This window comes from Monopterus albus, unplaced genomic scaffold (genome assembly GCF_001952655.1).
Source record: "Monopterus albus unplaced genomic scaffold, M_albus_1.0 scaffold56.1, whole genome shotgun sequence".
Classification (NCBI taxonomy): Eukaryota; Metazoa; Chordata; class Actinopteri; order Synbranchiformes; family Synbranchidae; genus Monopterus; species Monopterus albus.
The window spans coordinates 2,393,578-2,412,570 of record NW_018127936.1 but is presented as its reverse complement, the minus strand read 5'-3'; the positions used below and the strand labels follow the sequence as shown (position 1 = coordinate 2,412,570).

Sequence of the window (18,993 nt, the reverse complement as noted above, 5' to 3'; positions counted from 1 at the left end):
CAAACAGCAGAAAAAAATGACAAAACCCTTCTTAGAGCATGCTTTTCAATTAAACTGATCACTATACTAAGGCAACTAGTAATACAAGATAAAAAAAATTACACCATATTTACAGGTTTAAAACAACAAAAAAATCTATGAAAAGACTCAAGAAACAGACAAACCACAATTTGAAGGTAAGTATATTGTTTTTCTTTGGACAGGGCTTGCACTAGTTTTGGAGTTGGACAACAAAGCAAGCAACCCTTAAAAAAATCTTCTCACCTCACAGATCAGATGACTTCACAAAGATAAACCATCCTCATATGCCAACAATCAATGTCTCACATGTTTGCTGTACTTTTTGTCAATTTCATTCACAATTGTACAAAGAACTGTAGACAAAACAATCTACACTTCAGACATTAAAACTGCATCTGATCTGAATTTATTAAAAGGGAAAGTGAAGAAATCAAATACTCTCTTTATATTTTAAAATAGAAAAAAAATATAGCAATATCATATTCCATTGAAATGACGCTCCCTCACTGGCCAGCAGAATTCAGGCTCATTGAACAGTTACATAAGAAAATAAATACATAATTTAATTACAATAATCTTTGTGGCATAGATTGTCTCCTACTTTTTCTACAATACTTAATGTTTGTCTTTTACATGCAGATTTCTTATATTTTAGCCACTTAATTACAAATCAATAACATTCTGTAGACAGATTTTTCTCATTAACATTTTATAATAGTTATCAACTGGTCAGGACTGCAGAACTGATCATAGTTATCTACAAATCATTATCTAAAGTGGGACAAGGTTCACACAATCTTTATCCTTTATAAACAGGTTACTCTATTCAAAGATCAAGTAGATTTTTCATTTTAAAATCAAAAAAATACACAAATGCACTATGGAATGATAAAAAATAAAAGATTCAGATCAATGCAAGCATAACTTTCTGCATTTTCTTCACCTAACATTTACACTGAATCTAAATTTTTATATTTTCCATGTTTTTCCAGTATTTTTCACAGCCACAAAAAGGACTTAAAAACAGCACTTTACAGCACAAAAATCACAGTAGTGGAATGTACAGTATGTCCAGCAGCACGTCATACAAACACAATCACACTCCATTCACTGCTACTGCTACACACACACACACACACACACACACACACACACACACACACACACACCACCTCCATCATTCAAAACACACACACCTATTAAAAACACACACAAACTGATTACAGACACACACAGTGAGGTTCTAGCTACAACAGTATAAACTGTCCTATGCTAAAGGTCCAAAAGGATAAAGTGTCTAAGATGGTGCATTAGTGACCACGCTGTAACAACGCAACAACTATTGTGAATTTTGTCACCGTCAGCTAATCACCAGAAGATCTGAGCAAAACAGAACACAAAAACACACAGATCATACAAAAAATACAGTATTTGATAGGACTATTACATACTCTATATTTGAAATATCCCATCAGCATTGAGATATTTCAAAATAATGGAACACATCAACCGTTTATCACACTTATGGTTTAGTTCAAAGCCCTGTACTAGTCCTACACAGTAGAGTATCTGCTCACATTTATTGGTGATATCCAGATCAAAAATCAGTTTTCTTCACTTCCATGTTGAAAACATTATGCAAAAAGTCAGCATTGTAATACATATTAATATTAACAAAATCTAAGTTGTAGTTTTTGTGTACTGGGTAAATTAGTTTAAAAGGTAACTTCTGTTAAAATCAAGCATAAGTACATAAGGCCCATTAACTAAAGGGATGTATGTGAAGGCAATACTGGGTCAGATAATACTGTAGCTCTTAGTAGTGTAGCTGGCCCAGCAGATTTACTGGCCAACAACTAATCAATTATTTCTGGCAAACCTGCTATGTTGTAAATGGTCTTATACTTGTATAGTGCTTTTCTATGCATTGCAGCACACTCAAAGCGCTTTCACACTATTTGGCCATTCACCCATCACCGGAAGCAACTGAGGGTTCAGTGTCTTCCTCAAGGACACTTCGACATGTGGACTGGACAAGCCGGGTATTCGGACCACTGATCTTCCAGTTAGGAAGATGTCCGAGCCCCCTAACCCCCATCAGTCTCCATCTGCTTTGGTGCTGCTATGTTTTACGCATCCCTGGTGACTTTATTCACATTGGTGGATCATTTGAAATGCTCCCTGGATGTTAGGTATCATGCTGCTGTGTGATGCGTGCTGAATTTCCAAAGCACAAGATCATAATCATACCACTAAGTTTAACTGCGTGGCTATCTTCATTTGAAGATTTGCAGAAACTAAAATAGACTATAATAGATTCACATTTCACAACTGAGTGATTTGTGTTTGTGTCAAGTGTGTCATACTACTTCTCTCAGAAGCATTGTTACTTTCATTTTTTATGCAGTCTGCTGACATGACTGCTAGGTTAATGTCAGAATACAGTGAATATGGTTTCTAAAAATGATTAAGAAAACACTCTTTTACTCTACATGACCATAAATCCTTGAGTAATGCAAGGTGTCAGTTCCCTGTACTGTCCACACCTGAGAATGGACAAATCCAAAAATGGAAGAAAAACAGGACAGGAGTGAAAAATTTATAAATAAAAATCCACAATGAAGCAACTCAAAGCAGAGTAAACCTTCTGGACAAACCAGATGGCTGTTCCTGAAAAGGATGGCACCTTAACCTATACCGTTTCATCACAGAAAAACATACAGTGTAGTGAATGTATCAAATGAAAGACAACAGTTGGCTGTGTGTCCTGTGACAACAGCAGGATGTGGTATTGCATCAGACCCCTGAATCCCTGCTGCTTTTGTCTTGTTTCCCATGAACAGATGCCTCGGTGCTGCTGCCCTCTGCTGGCTGTCCTGAGGACTCACTCTCAGCTGCAGCAGCGATGCTGGATGGAGAACCATCAGTGACGGTGACGTCAGGCTCTTTCATTTTGGCTTGTGCAGGGCTGCCAGAGCGGCTGCGACTATGGCTGGCAACGCCGCTGCCGCTGCGATGCCTGCGGTGCTTGCCCTTATGTGGACTGGGACTGCGGGCCCTCGTCTTCACGTGGACAGTGCTGTCGTCTTCGGAGCTAAAATCAGAGCTGTCTGAAGAACTGGTGGCAAGGCCTGAAGTGGGAAGCTGGATCTGAGAATAGGAGAAAAAGAGGAGATGGAGGGAGGAGATGCAAATAGCAGTAAAATGTCAGTAGAGGGAATGATGCATGTGACACATCAGCAGTAACAGCACACACACAACAGATGTCAGGTCAGAGGTAATGTATTTGTTGTTGTTGCTAATTGTTTTAAACCCAAGAAGGCAGTGCCAGAGCTATGATTACCTGAAATGGCTCTGTTACACCCACAATGGTGCTCATGTTGTTGCTATAGTAACCTAAGATAAAATCCCCTGAGTCTTTGGGCAACTCCTCCTCAGTAAAGGTTACCTGGAAAACAGTTGAGACATTTATTAAATGTGAAAGAAAATTATCTCTGAAAAGAGCTTAGCATGCATTCAGATTACCTGATATTCTTGCTGATGAAAGTCAGCTTCCTCTTGCTTGGCCCACACATATCCCACATAATCCTTGTGGTGTTTGAAACTCACCTATCGGGGTGGTAATAGTAATTAAAGTTGGCAATTAACAGAAATATTTGTTATGCTACACCTGACATGCATATGGTAGAGGTTACCTTGTACAGCCCAATCCAGTCCCAGGAGCTGCGCGAGTAGTTGGGCGCCAGTTTGAATTTTACTATTGCATCATCAATGCTATTCCACTCATCCTCCACCATGAGTGTGACCAGGGGAATATCCACCTTGTATGGGAACTACATATAACGTAAACAGTGCAAAAGAATTTGGCAATAATAATAATAATAATAATAATAATAATAATACTGAGAACTACAGAATCTCAGTAAATTTAGAGTACTGATGAAAATATGTCAAAGTATCAAAAGTTGGCACTGGATGCAAGGTCATATTCTTAGTCTGTTAACTTAAGTGAAAGTATCAATGTCACAGCATAAAAATACACTGTTACAAATAAAATTCCTGCATCCATAATGTATAAAGCATAAAGGTATTAGCATCAAAATGTCCCCAAAGTACCAAAAGTAAATATACTCATTATGTAGAATGGCACAGTTGACATTAATACATATCCTATTATTGGATTATAATTACTGATGCATTACGGTGCACATCATATTTAACGTTGCAGCTGGTAAAGGTGGAGCAAATTTTAACTACCTTATATTCTTATAATTTGAAGTACTTTGCATACTGCTGGGTAGCTTGTGAATTTCCCATCAGAGATCAATAAAGTCTTGTGATTTATCTCATCTCTTACTTACTGTATCTCATTTGTGTTAATTAATCTCATTCTGAAACGTAACTACAGTTATCATATAAATATAGTGACAACAAAGTATCCTACTTTTCTCTGAAATGTAGTGAAGTCAAGTATGAAGTAGCAGAAAATGAAACTTTTCAAGTACAGACGCCTCAAAATTGTACTTAAGTAAATGTACTTATTTACTTTCCCCCCTGTGCAGAAACTATAATAACGTACTATGTTACCCTGTTAGCCGTACTATTAAAATGTTCAAAAACAGGTCAAAAGTCATTACAATACACTACAATGTACTGTGATGTGTCTCACCTGCAGTGTAAAGATGGAGGACACAGGTTTGTGGTCACTGACGTTGTATTCCATGTGACTCCGGTAGCAGTGCTGTGTCACTTTGGTCCCGCTGGTGAGCCCTGAAAGGGAGCCATGCTTCCCTGCGCTGAGAGCAGCGCCGGCGGGTGCGGTGACTCTCAAGCGCCACAGAATCCGATCAGTCCAAGCTGGTTTACGTTTCTTTCCACTGGGATATTAACAGAAAGACAGGTATGGAGCAGGAGAAAGAAATTCCCTAAATACCACTTCATTTATAAACACCCCATGGAGGATAAAGAGAGTAATAAGCTCTTTTCATAAATCCCCAGGCCTGTGAGGACTGTTCAGACAGAGTAAAGTTTAGTGATGTGGTCGTGACCACTGGCAACACCAACCTCGTGTCATATGTGTTTGTTCCAACATCAAACTTGTAAGTAGGAGGGAATTTCAGCGGCCCCTCTTGGAATCCCTCTAACACTGTCTCACTGTCTTTGGCCATGTTCAGCTGTAACAATGACAATTAGTAGACATCATCATGTCTCAAGTATGAAGAGAGTGTTTCTCTTTTGCCCTCTAGTGGAATCACCTACACAGTGCAGAGTCCACCAGACAAAACAAGACATTTTATCATGTACTTCCTGACTATTTTACCATAATCTAGTAAAATGCCACATCTTCATATGCATTCTGACCTCAAGTTTAAGATTTTAGAGTAAACAGCTTTTTTGAAAACAAGTTATTTAAACTTATTTTTACCTGATCCTTCTCCCACAAGATGAAAAACTTGTTGTTATCGATGGCTGATTTTACCACTTGCATGTCCAGGTCATCAATGCGAAAATTGAGATCCCCAAACCAAAACACCACACTAAAAAAAAAAAAAGGAGCAATTAAGTCATAAATTCAAACAAGTTTATTAGGTACAAGCTAAAAGTAAAGTAGTCTAATACAGCAGTCCTGCAATAAATTTCTGCTGCACTTAAAGTTCCTAAGAGCACAGTGGCCTCCATAATCCTTAAATGGAAGACGTTTGGGACGACCAGAACCCTTCCTAGAGCTGGCTGTCCGGCCAAACTGAGCTATCGGGGGAGAAGAGCCTTGGTGAGAGAGGTACAGAAGAACCCAAAGATGACTGTGGCTGAGCTCCAGAGATGCAGTCGGGAGATGGGAGAAAGTTGTAGAAAGTCAACCATCACTGCAGCCCTCCACCAGTCGGGTCTTTATGGCAGAGTGGCCAAACGGAAGCCTCTCCTCAGTGCAAGACACATGAAAGCCCGCATGGAGTTTGCTAAAAAACACCTGAAGGACTCCAAGATGGTGAGAAATAAGATTCTCTGGTCTGATGAGACCAAGATAGAACTTTTTGGCCTTAATTCTAAGCGGTATGTGTGGAGAAAACCAGGCACTGCTCATCACCTTAATAAATCTGCAAAAATGTCAAACATTGTGTTTTTCTGTCAATATGGGGTGCTGTGTGTACATTAATGAGGAAAAAAATGAACTTAAATGATTTTAGCATATGGCTGCAATATAACAAAGAGTGAACATTTTAAGGGGGTCTGAATACTTTCCGTACCCACTGTATATACACAGAAATACTTTTGCAGTGGTGACTGCGACATCATTCCCTCAGAAACCATCAATATGAACTAAAATCTCAGATTATTTGTCACAGATACAACAGAGCGCAGAGGTTCCATCAGATTTTTTACTACTTATCGGACATATTCATTAAACTATGTTTGGGTGTGTATGTGTTTATGTACAGGGACATACTCGTGGTCAAGAACCGCGGTGGCAGCCTGGCCCTCAAACTGCTGCTGCTGCAGGATGCTCTCAAAGTCTTCCATGCGCTGATCTGAGTTTTCCATGTGAGCTGGCAGGTGGCAGTTCAGGAAGCAGATGGTGTGACCAAACACTGACATGCGGGCACTCACTCCACCTTTGTTGCCCTTTAACACAAACAAGCAGAACAGGAAGCTGAATATCATCAAAGATACGAAGGCATACATTGCTGAAATCAGGGGGAATGAATGTATATGTAACTGACTTGTCCCGGAAGCAAAAGATAAATGAATGAATGAAAGAATGAATGAAATCAGTGATGAAAAGTTCCTAAAAAGAGTATTTAGTATGTTACTTTTCACTGTATTGAAACACACTGTGTGTTTGTGTGTGTGTGTGTGTCTGCCACAGAGACACAGGAAGTTTACTCGTTAAGGACCAGTGAGTAGCTTCATCAATATTTAATGCTAACAGTGAAGTGCACAGTGGGGGGGAAGGAGTGTGCAGACCACCTCCCTCTGTTCTCCCGACTGCTCTGACCCACTAAAACACTAAAGATGCCTCGCTGTAGACATGTACTGTGATCATAATTCTATCTTGGAGTTTGCCCTTGGTTCATTTTTGTTATGCTTGACTTCCCAAGCATTAATACCTGCTGGCTGTGAGATACCAACATCTATCTCTTTATTCTCATAAGACTGGATGGAACAGCATTTGACTAACAAATATCAAGACTAGATAATATGACTGGTGTGCAGTTCCCTCATGCATTATCTCATTTGCACAAAATTACCAACCTATGCTCAACAGTTGTCACACCGACAACGTCCTCACATGTTATGGATAACGCAAACAACCTAATCTGTTGACAAACCAAGCAGTAGAAAGGTGCTGAAACTGTAGAACAAGGTCAGCGCGTCTCTCCAAACTCTATCAGGGTGGTGGTGATAATGATGCAAGCTTAAACCTGCATCAGAGATGTTATCGTAAGCTGAGCTTCCAAGTGTGAAGTTAAACCTGCATCAGAGATGTTATCGTATGTACAGCTGAGCTTCCAAGTGTGAAATTTCCATAGCACAATGCTGATCACACAATGTGTCAGTAGCTGTCTCACCCAGTAACCCCCCAGGCCAGTGCGGGTAGTCTCAGTCTGGACTCCACGGAGGAAGGGCAGATGGAAATACTTGGCAAAGACCAGCAGTAACAGCCCCTGCATCCGCTGGGAGGTCACCTGCAGACAGGTGAGGAGAAACAGACAGGAGGACAAAGGCAGACATGAAGAACAGCGTAGGATAACATGAACAGGTGCACAGTGAGAGCTATGAGAAGTCAGCTCTGAAAAGAGAACGCTCAAGTTCAGCTCAACTGTATAAATATCTTTTTAACTTGCACTCAAAACATCAATAAAACTAATTCATTCCGAGTCTGGTTTGCTGTGTGTGTCCATTTCTGCTGCTCTTCTTCACTTTCTTCTCCCCTGCTCTTGCACTCTTCAGCTTTGGTACATATTGTATTTCCATTTTCCCCTGTGGCCCAGTGTCCTACTACTTTACATGAATCACTGCACATTAAGGAGGCCAGAGCTCGTGGTGTGTACTCTGGCAGTGGAAACAAACCACCTTGTAGAAGCAATGTGCCGCAAGGGGTGCATGTGTGCAGCGGTGTATGTTTGACCCTGTAGCACACATGACTGAAGAAATGAGCTGTGAGTAACAAGTGTGATGTTCATAGGGCAGACTAGAAAGAGGTTCAGTGCAAAGTAACAAATTACTCATTCCAGTCTCTAAATCTGACGGACAATGGAACTTCATCATCTTCGTCCACTGTTCATTATTATCTCTGTAGATTTATTAATTGACATATGCGTTTCTCAAGTAAGTCTTTTAAATGAGACACTGAGATTTTGGTAATTCTGTACCTTACTTTTTTTTCTTAAATTGTTGGCCCCTGTTATTCCGGTATTTACAAATCTATATCCAGAACCAAAACTATTACATTTAAAATCCATGTTTAGCTGATTCATAATATAGCAAATCAAATGCTGAGCCATTTACTCTTTTAAAAAAGGTCAGTCCAATAAATCACACTGCAAACAAATCATCCTGCAGCAACACATTCAATACTGTAGAGTGTTCCACGGTGCAATTAGAGATTAGGGCCAGAAAAAACCCCAACTCTTTGCTAATTTGTGAACCTGATTTGTATCTCACTCAACCAGAAATAAAGACGACGATCAGCAAGTGTGCGGTGAATAGCCAGGAAAAGTGTCTTGCTGGCCCCATTTTTTGTGCGGTGAAGGGCTGCTGTGAGAAAGCTTTCTTGTGACTGCAGCAGTTACGGTTTGAACCTGACAATTAGTGTCGGAGCAGACCATCACAGAGCAGAGAGAACAGACAGGGTGCCTTGTCACTACGTGTCTGCCCACCATGTCATGACTAGGCGGATATCTACTGACAGATACCAACATGTATTTCCTTCTCCTCAAACTAACACATTCCCCATCCTGATACACCATTAATATTCACATTAAGTACACAATAAGATGATTTTAATGAGGTTTAAACTAAAATAAAGTAGAAGACCCTGAGACTGCTGGAGGGTAACATCAGTCTCACTGTCAGAGGCCCATCAACACTAACAGGAGCATGATCCAAAAATAAAACAACACCCTGGGAGACATTTGTCTAGTTGTTTCAGTTTGACAGCTGATCTATACTCTCTGGTTCATCAAGCCAGCAGAGCCAAGTATCGATTCAGATGAATCACCACTATGCTATGTTTCCTTAGAAATATAAAACACCATACATGCATCCATTATCTATACCGCTTGTTCCTGAACAGGGTCACAGAGGGGAGGGCTCCAGCTGACATTTGGCAAGAGGCGGGGTCCACCGTGGGCAGGTCGCCAGTCTATCACAGGGCTGACATGTAGACAAACAACCACACACACTTACACTAAAACACCAGACAGTTCTTGAGAAAATATACCTTTTTGTATGGCATTTGCTGCCATGCATTATGTAAAACCTATCAGATGTCTTCCCACACTGGGTACGCGTAGAAATTATAAAACAGAAAGAAACAAGGTGCAAGTACAAAGGCACACAGAGGGAGGCCAAGGGACAGTGAGAGCTTGACTTTGCATTATGAGCCTGGCAGGCAGCAGAACACAGCAGATATGCTGTTATAAATTATCACCCTGTCTGTTGCTCAGGGAACGAGATGAGCCAAATCAGCAGCGGGAACTAATGTATAAATTAGAGCTGTTTAGCATTTTACAATGAGTCTGTGTGTTTATAACAAAAACCATTACTGACCAGCACATAACCAAAGGGGCTGAGTCGCTCCATGCAGACCTCGCTCCACTGGTCTGTGAAGAGGACATCTTTCAGCCTTTTATTAATCATAGAGTTCACTTCTTGCAGCCTTGAAGAGAAATGACACATGAAAAGGCACCAGGGTCAACAGGAGACAGACAGAGCTGATGAGAGGAAGCTCTGATAATGGGATATAAATGGATGAGTACTGTTGCCACAGGGGGGGAAAAGACATTCATATCTGAGCCTGGCCACTCATTAGTTACATTGTCTGCAGTGTTGATGTGACAAGTGAACACAAATGGATTCTTCTGCCTTTGTGCTGAAGAAAATGGATGATTACTGCACCACAAAAGACTCACCCAATAATGTACATGTCTGTGTTTCCATCACCCACATTCAGCCCCAGCAAAGAAGTGATGTCATCAGGTGGTGTGGCTGAACCCACGTTCCAAGTGATGATGTGTACCCTGTCAGAAAAGAGTGACTTGAACAATCTTTTATTAACTCTCCTTTCCTACACACCTCAGTGTCATAACCTACAAATTGTAGCAGAGGGAGCCGGGGGACAGAGGATGCAGCCACCCCGGGTCCACGGATACAAAGGGGCCCACCCACCAGCCCAATCTGTCTGACTGAACTTGCATTTCTGCTGTTAGGTTGAATATTTTGAATAAAGTCTGTTTGCGCGCTTTGATTGTGGCAAAATAAAAAGTCAGACTCAGGCCACTTCTGCATCTTTTGCAGAGAGGAGACAAGTCCTGGACCATTGCCAAGGCGTTTTTGACTAATGCAGCAAAGAGCACCAGCGGGGACGCTGCGCCCTATCAGGTATGGTCCCTGAACAATGAAAGTGAAAAAAAATGTTCAGTTGAGAAAACGTCTGAAATCACTTTAAAAGTGGTGACATTACATATGTCAATCTGTAAAGAGAGAGAGAGAGAGACAGATGTCAGGTGTCAATCTGGAGAGACCTGCGAGTGTGTGTGTGGACAGCAGATGAAAGAAGATGATGGAAGCTAGAGGCGGTGACAAATAGCTGCAGTCTGGGCGGACAGTTTAGGAGCCTTCTGTCAGCTACAGTGTGGGAGCTAGATGGGGTTTGCTCCACCAAAAGAGACCTGAGCTCCTCCAGAAGCAACAACAAATATTTTAAGGTGTAGTTGAGCACTTAATGTTGTAGTTTACTTTGAAAGGATGCAACATTCATGCCCTGAGGCAGCATCTAATAGCCTAGATATCACACACACACACACACACACACACACACACTTTAAAGACCCCTATAGTGCATCATACCATTTCTACTCCCTAACGTAAGCCTTTTGACTTTACCTGTGGTCAGTAATGAATAAATAAATATTATGATTATCATTATTACTAGTATTTTTAGATTTAGTAAATTATTTCCTATGGACCAAATACCAGTGACCACGACCCTCAAAGTATATTTGTTATTTGGCCAAATTGGGGCAGCACAAGCTGTAAATACAATAGGCAACCCACTCACTGCACTCACTATGTCAGCATCAGCAACATTCATGGCCAAAAGAAGCATTTAATACAATATCATGAGAAGCCTTAATGAGGCATCCTGAACACACACATACTGTATCAGGGAACTTGCCTGAAGTCCTCCACGATCTGGGGCGGAGTGTCAGCTGTGCCTGCTACAGAGAGGGCTCTCTGTGCATGAGGGGTCAGGTGAGGAGGCACAGGCCTGCTAGCAGGTGGGTGGGGCACTGAGGCAGCCCTAACTGGGTGGTGTCCTGGACCTTTAGGCCCAGCCTTAACGTTGGGTCCTGGGTGTTCTAAGGGTTTGACTGCCCCAGGACGAGAAGATTTGAGATGACTTGCCACAGCGCCATCAGGAGAACTCTTGTCCTGGTTAGCCACTGGAGCGGGTCCAGCTTTGGGCTCAGCTTTGGGTTCAAAGATGTCTAGAGAAGCCTCTATTCTGGCGCTTCTCTGTGGCCGCCGAGGCCTGAAGGGAGACGCAGCCTGACCGGGAGTGGGATCTGTGGCTGGAGTTGTTGTTAAAGCTTTGGTTGCTCCATTTGGGTTGTCTTCTCGTTTCTGCCTGTCTTGGTCCATTTCTTAAGATTTCTGTGAACAAAGAAAAAAAAAAGACTGAACATTCTTGTGTAGTATCAGAGGAATACGGAGGGATTCAAAAAAAAGACTGAACATTCTTGTGTAGTGGGATTCGTGTAAGGACCAAAACACATGCAATGGTGATAATGTAAAAAGGAAAATAAACTAAAAAAGGAGCTAAGAAAGCACAAGGAGGATTTCTACCACTGAAACAATGGACAGCAGAACATGCAGCCTCTTTCTCTAATGACAGGCCAATTCAGCTGCTGAGTACAGGGCTGTCATGATGCCCTCATGATCCATCAGCACAACTGAGTGAGTCATCCGAGCTTCCACCATCATGACTGTTCAATTACCTGCCTTATTGCCTTGACAACGGATGAATACAACTGCACATACCAACGGGAGGAGACATTTGAAAGAACAAAATACATGAAAAAGTCAACAGCATCAGACAAAGAGAGAGTGAAGGAGAAGGGCAGCTATTAAGGAAGAATTTAAGCCAGCTGATTCAAACATGGTGATATCTGCTGTGCTATGATTAATGGCAAATCAAAGGAGGAAAGCTGTAAAAATAAAAACAAGCAAGGATTGGTCAGATGTTAAATTCCTAAAAGAAAAATGAGCACCAGATGTGGACAGGTTGAAGCCTTAGAAGAGCTGATTGGGGCACAAAACGGAACGACCTAAATCCATTAGTCAGTGACGACTGTGACATGTGGGAAAAGGACTGAAAATACCAGTGTCATGTCTTTTTATGATGGTGCGAGGACACCTAACCGAAGGGTAATGGAGTGCACAGCCAAATCATGACAGACATCAACTAATCATATTCCACATGGTTGAAAAAAATGTCCCGTGCATTACAGACACGTTTTCAGTCAAGGGAGAGAGGGTGATCTGCTTAGCGACTGAGAAATAACAGGCCTCTCTCACAATTATTCACATGACCTTGAAGAGGTTGTGACTTCCACGCACAGAGGAGAGCTGTGCTCCACATGTGCCCAGAAACATGTTGGTCTCTCAGCCGACCAATAACCTGGTGCCTGCCTGGGCATAATGTATTCCTATGGCCCATGTATGGTATTTAGAGGGGGGGTGGGGGAGTGTGGAGGAGGGAGCCAGGATGATTGGGCACACGTGGGAGTGGGTGGGTGCAAAACGAGCCGAGGGAAACGAGACAGCCAAGAGAGGCAGCCCATTCAGCGACAACACTGTCTCTTTGCAGACTGTCTCTAGATTGATCCTTTCACACTTCCCTCTGGCACTGTCTGTTTTTCCCAAGATTTAATTCCCCATCTCTCTCTCTCTCTCTCTTATCATCCACGTTCTCTAATCCTCTCTGCCCATCTTCTCCCAGTCTCTGCTGTTCTCACCTTCACTGCAATGGACACTAAATCACTCACCCCTACTTTACCCTTCACATCAAGCTGAGTTCCAGTACTCCTCCTGGCACAGACTCTTTCTTTTCATTCCTTTCCTCTCTTATTCCCCCTGTGCTCTGAGTGATACTTATGCTCTTCTAGCCAACGTGTTCTGTATCATTTCCTCTAGCCAAATCACCCCTCAGTCACTATCAATGACAATCAAATGCCACAGGCCCAGTGGCCACTGTCACAACAAACAGACATAGATCATAATCAGCAGTAATGTGCAGTTCGGCAACATGAGGGGAAAAAAACAAAAGAATGAAAGTGGCCATGGGAATGAGAGCATGTATGAGATAGTGCACAAAAATAGCTTGGAATGAGGAGGAACAGTGCGTCATCTCTTTGAAGGTGATAATGAAAAAAGCAAACACTAAACTGTGAGATTGTGGCCACTGATTAAAGTGGAAGAAGCAGGTGTAGAAGTCAAATGTAAACACAGTGCCTTTAGTGTTTCACTACACTAAAACTGTTCATTTTCCTGATGTACGACATCAACAGCCAAACATATGCCTTGCCACTCATGTTCGCCGAGGAGAGGGTGGAATGACTTGATAACAACAAATGTGTCATGGTGTTTACATGCACCCTCCTGAGGGGGTGAGAGCTGAGCGAGCCAGGACGGATGCAGCGAAGCCCAAACAGCAGGCTCTAGCCAGCCTTTTTGGCTCGTCCAATAGGGTTATTTGACAACATGGATAATTTTGGATGACTGAGTGAGTCGAATGGTCAGAAGCCTTTTTTTTGTTTGTTTGTTTTCTCTAGCGGTTAAATGAAAGGACGTCATTTATATCCTCATACTGAATAATCTTACATCCTTAATCCTCAGAGCTGCATGGTTGCATTCTGTAGACTCCAGCTGTGATGCTGATCACATTTAGTGTTTTAAATATCGACACTACAGCTGAGCAGAGCGTTGGTGTTCAGGGCCTCAAGGTCCATATGCCCCTGTGACAGGGATACTAATGATGACCCGGACTAAAATAACACTGGCAGCTGCTGCTATGCCGCTTTAAATGTCTCCACCAGGTCCTAGCACCACAGAGTATCCTCCTCTGTATCTAGTGGGCCTCATCATTCTGATCAGGTCATAGCCACAGCTGCAGGACACTAACACTGAAGACATGCGCTGACAACTTACAGTATAGTGTCTGCACTGCAAAATTATACTGTAAGTTTTAATTTCAGTTTCTGTCAATTAACTATTATAAAAAAGCATCCACATAGCTTCATTCTGTTTTAAAAGCTCTCTGTAGACAAAAATGGTTGCCAGATGCACAAAGAACATCTGGTCTACCAAATAACTGATACATGTCATTAGAATAAACATTGTCTATGCACACAAATCCAATGACAGAATGTCAACAGATAATAAAAAAAAATTGGCAGCATGTGAAACAGACCTGATGCCTGTGTATCAATGTCTGCACACTATCTTACAGATGTTGCTTAACTGCACATGTTCCTTCCTGCCTAGTTTCCGGTTTTCAAATAACGACAAAGAAACACGCCAATGGCCTTGCCAAAACCAAACCACTAGCTTCTGAGGAAACCGGCTGGGGGAGTGATAAACATTGCACTGGGACTAAAATTAAATGCATCATTTTGGAATCCAGTGTAGCTACAGATTATTCTGCTTGCACCTAAACTGTCCCTCAGTGGATCAGTTACATTTCAGTGAATTATTGCAGGAGAAAACTGAAACTGTTAGCAAACAATACACTGATAACATGAGTTAGTTTATCTGATATAACCATACAGAACATGCAAATACACCTGAAGATTTGTAACAGGAAGTGTCATTTGATATCTAGTATATCCTCTTATTTAAACACTAGAAGACGCTCTCTTGTATACTTTGAGGGTGGTGGTTACTAGTATTTGGCCCATAGGAAGTAATCACATGCTAGAGCAGAAATGACTAATGTTTCAGTTGAATGTTGGCAGCAACAGCAAATACAGTATCTGGCCTTAATATATGTTTGCACCAAGGACAATTTTTCTAGCTGTAAAAGAGGAAGAAGGTCATTTTAATTCAGTGTTTTGTTTTCAGACACATCGGTGCCTGAGTGTGCATGTATGTGTACAGATGTGTCAGAGAAGAGGGAAGAAATTATCAGATGGAGCTTATGAGCAACTACATCATGAAGATTCAGTAGCATGCACTGCAAAAGGTGGGAAATGTGTGAATATTGATTTGCTCTCAATTACCATGATTTTACGTTACAAACAGAGTTATGATCAATATATCACTATGCCTTCTCATGTACACACATCCACAGCTAGAGAATCAGCTTTCAGCGATACAAACAGTAGCTGTCAGTAACACTGGTGATTCAGAGACGCAGTCTAACACATTATAAATACTGAGGGGGTTCAAGTCGAAACATAACGCATGCGTGTAGCCGATTAATCATCACATTTCCTACCTGTTCTGGTTTGTGCAGAGGATTTTAACAACTGGCGGATCTAGACTAAAACGTTTCAGTAGATGTAACGGTCGGTCCGTCCGGATCCTCGGTGACAGATGTGAATTGAACGTTAGGTAAGAACACACGCCGAAGTTCCCTTTCCAGACGCCTCCCAGATCAAACCATCGGCATCCCAACCGCTTCCTTCCTTCCTCCCTTCCTTGCTCGGGGGGCGGGGGAGTGACAGAGAGGAGGCGCAGGTGGGTTCGGAGCGACGCTGGCGACAGATTTGCCAGTCAAGCTACATCTCAACACATGTCTCCACCCTGTGTTTAGAGACACGGACTGCAGCACGCCTGTGTCCTGTACCTTTCCGGTGCCCTTCAAATTAAGCAAGACGTCCGGGACAGGCCAGCGCTTCCGGAAACGAACAGTCACCGCCTGCTGTTGATTCAGAGCTGATTACAGTCTGAAGCTCACAGAACTACAGCAGGTAGAACTATTAGGACAACTATCCCTTAAATTACCGTTCTTTTTGGATGTGAACGGAGAGTTCTCTCTCTGTTACTCTTTCTTTGACATTATCAGACTATCAGGGTGGGTATTAAAATACCATTTAACAGTGTAGATTAGAAAGGTAAGGTTCTGTGTAGTCAAAGTTTATGATGAAACACTACTGCCGCCTAGCGGTCAGTATGGGGGACTTCGTGGAATACAGCAGGGTTAGGTATGGACGGAGTACGAGATAGTGTGTCCCTGGGCACAGACATGCAAAAGGCCCCCACCCCTCCCACAATGGAGTGAGAGACCCAGGCTGAAAGAGATGAAAAATGTCTTCTGGTATATTCACGTCACATAAAATGCCTAAATAACGACCATATAAACTTATAGACGTTTGTAGTTTGACATCAATTTACTCCAAGAAAGCAAAAATGTATTAACACGGAGCCAAAGCATGGGATAAAGAGGTTGCCATGGCAACACCTGAAGCTATTTCATCAGTCTCCATGACCTCTTAAATGTCTGTGGCCTTTATAAAATTAATAACTCAAAACATGTAGTGGGGTGTGTGTGTGTGTGTGTGTGTGCACCCTTTTAGGCACTGGCCTTAAAGGGCAGATGTATTTATACAACAATCACATGCAACACCACATTCACTAAACACAGGTGATCTCCATTTAACTAATTGTAGCCCCTTTCAGACATGCACTGGAAGCCTGAAATTATCTAGACTTTAAGATAAGATAATCCTTTATTGTCATTGTAACACGTACAACAAAATTGTAGTGACCCCCAGTTGGTACAGCAATAAAAAGAAAACATAACATATGAAATAAGACCATATAAAAAACTTAACCTTAACTCACACACACACATAGGCATATTATATTTTAGCAGCACTGAGTGTAGTAACTGCTGTTGGGTAAAAACTATTCTTGAATCTAGTGGTCCTTGATTTGATTGCTCTGAACTGTCTACCTGACGGCAGCAGTTCAAAGAGTGAATGTCCAGGCTGTGAAGTGTCCTTAACGATGTTCTGAGCATCTCCTGGGTTGTATTAATGACCCTCTGGAGCGTTTTCCTCTGAGCCACTGTGCTGCTGCTGTACCATACACATATACAGTATGTAAGGATGCTCTCAATGGAGCACCGATAGAAGGACACCAGCAGTCTCTGGGAGATGTTGTTCTTCCTGAGCACCCGTAGGAAGTACAGTCTCTGCTGGGCCTTTTTAAGCAATCCAGAGGTATTCCTCCTTAATGTGGACTCCCAGAAAGCAGAAGGTCAGCACCCTCTCCACACGGTCCCTGCTGATATACTGTGGCAAGATGTTTACCCAGATGAGCTGTATGAGATAATGCAAATGTCCAAGTTAGTCCACCCCAACATAACCCTGTCAGCTCCCCTACAAAGGCCACAAAATGTTTACACAAGTTGAAGTGAGCCCATGTGAGAAAACAGCCACCTATAGTCCTGAGTATTCACACAGAGGTAGTGGGTATGTTGGCGATGTTCTGTCATGCGACCGGCACAAAACTGGAAGAAAGCAAACATCTGATGGTGAAGAGAAACAGTCATTTCTAATGAAGACACCAATGACAATATCCAACTAGAGACACCACAAGATTCAGAAACTTCTGTTGTTAAGAGCTGGCACCAGAATCAGACTCATTTAAGGAATGGCAAGAGGCACCGTTGTTTATGACCAAATTACAAACTTATGTGACCATGTCGTTTCATGCATTGTGCACCAAATTACAAACTGGCTATGTGACCATGTCGTTGCATGCATCCTGCGTGGTCCACCCAGGCACTCCCTGCTCACATAAACCAAACGGACTATTTCCAACAGGTGAGAACACATCTGACATGAACTATCTCCTGTTGTGTGCTACATGTGTGAAAGGGGCAACTCTGGACAAAGTCCAGACCTGATTCCACAGGCATAGTCCAGAGTTCATGTGTGAAAACAGCTTGTATGACTTCTAAAACCATTTTGCTGCACCATGTTACATCCCTATCTGCTGTTTGTTTGCAGCTCAAAACAAATGGTTCCTGAGCTGCTTTTGAAAAATGTCCATAAAATCTGGAAAAATGGCAAACTTCCCTCTAGGCACATGAAAAAGGAGATAACAGTAGGAATCCTTGTTCTCACTCAATGTACAATATAATCCAGAAGCCCTGTAATGAACACAGTGACTGTCCAGTCTCCAGTGGTGTTGAAAATGGTATTATGTTGTGTCAGCAACTATTTTAACAAAGAACAGAAGTAAAAATAAGCACAATATAAATTTGAATATGCCTGCAACGTTTGTGAGCATTTGCCTCGACATTTTTGAAAAATGTTCTTCATAGTCCATGTCCTCATTTTTTTCTGACAAACACAAATATGTAAAAAAAAAATTGTCCTGTGTCTGTATAATACAGAGGATAAACTGGCAAAGACCTCATTCCTCGACTGGATGCTCACCTTTTGTAGTCACAGGTAACTCCTCCTAAATCTGGGATCACGTGACTGCCTTTGTATAGAATTGCCCAGAAACAAGAAGTGTCTCATTACCCTTATGATCGTTTTACCTCATTTTCCACTTCATGTAGACACTTGTAATTATGCAGCAATGTAAAACATAATGCAATAGTAAAATATCTTTACTACAGCATCTATCATTATTGTTTAGAAATATAAATCGTGCAGGGAATAAAATAAAAAGAAGTAGCCAATGTCTCATAATGTGTATAGTTTCATTAAGTTTAAACCATAAATTGTA

The 18,993-nt window shown here is 41.8% G+C and overlaps 1 protein-coding gene across 1 annotated transcript; it reads right to left on the bottom strand.

Annotated features, from left to right (window-relative positions):
- Positions 1-2,606: 2,606 nt before the first annotated feature.
- On the bottom strand, positions 2,607-16,213 carry inpp5jb (inositol polyphosphate-5-phosphatase Jb). Its single transcript, XM_020602351.1, has 13 exons — positions 15,743-16,213; positions 11,420-11,898; positions 10,155-10,262; positions 9,793-9,901; positions 7,590-7,706; positions 6,467-6,642; positions 5,447-5,558; positions 5,086-5,195; positions 4,691-4,898; positions 3,717-3,854; positions 3,547-3,630; positions 3,365-3,469; positions 2,607-3,171 (listed from the first exon to the last, which is right to left on the bottom strand). The coding sequence occupies exons 2-13, from the start codon at positions 11,884-11,886 to the stop codon at positions 2,818-2,820; spliced, it is 2,088 nt and encodes a 695-aa protein (XP_020458007.1). The 5' UTR covers positions 11,887-11,898; positions 15,743-16,213; the 3' UTR covers positions 2,607-2,817.
- Between the last annotated feature and the right edge of the window lie 2,780 nt (positions 16,214-18,993).

Excerpts from the sequence above, each read along its gene's own strand:
- inpp5jb (XM_020602351.1), bottom strand. The coding sequence starts at position 11,886 with ATGGACCAAGACAGGCAGAAACGAGAAGACAACCCAAATGGAGCAACC. Across the intron at positions 7,707-9,792 it reads GCCCCTTTGGTTATGTGCTG|GTGACCTCCCAGCGGATGCA; the intron begins GTCAGTAATGGT and ends ACCTGTCTGCAG. Across the intron at positions 6,643-7,589 it reads CTGGCCTGGGGGGTTACTGG|GGCAACAAAGGTGGAGTGAG; the intron begins GTGAGACAGCTA and ends TTTGTGTTAAAG.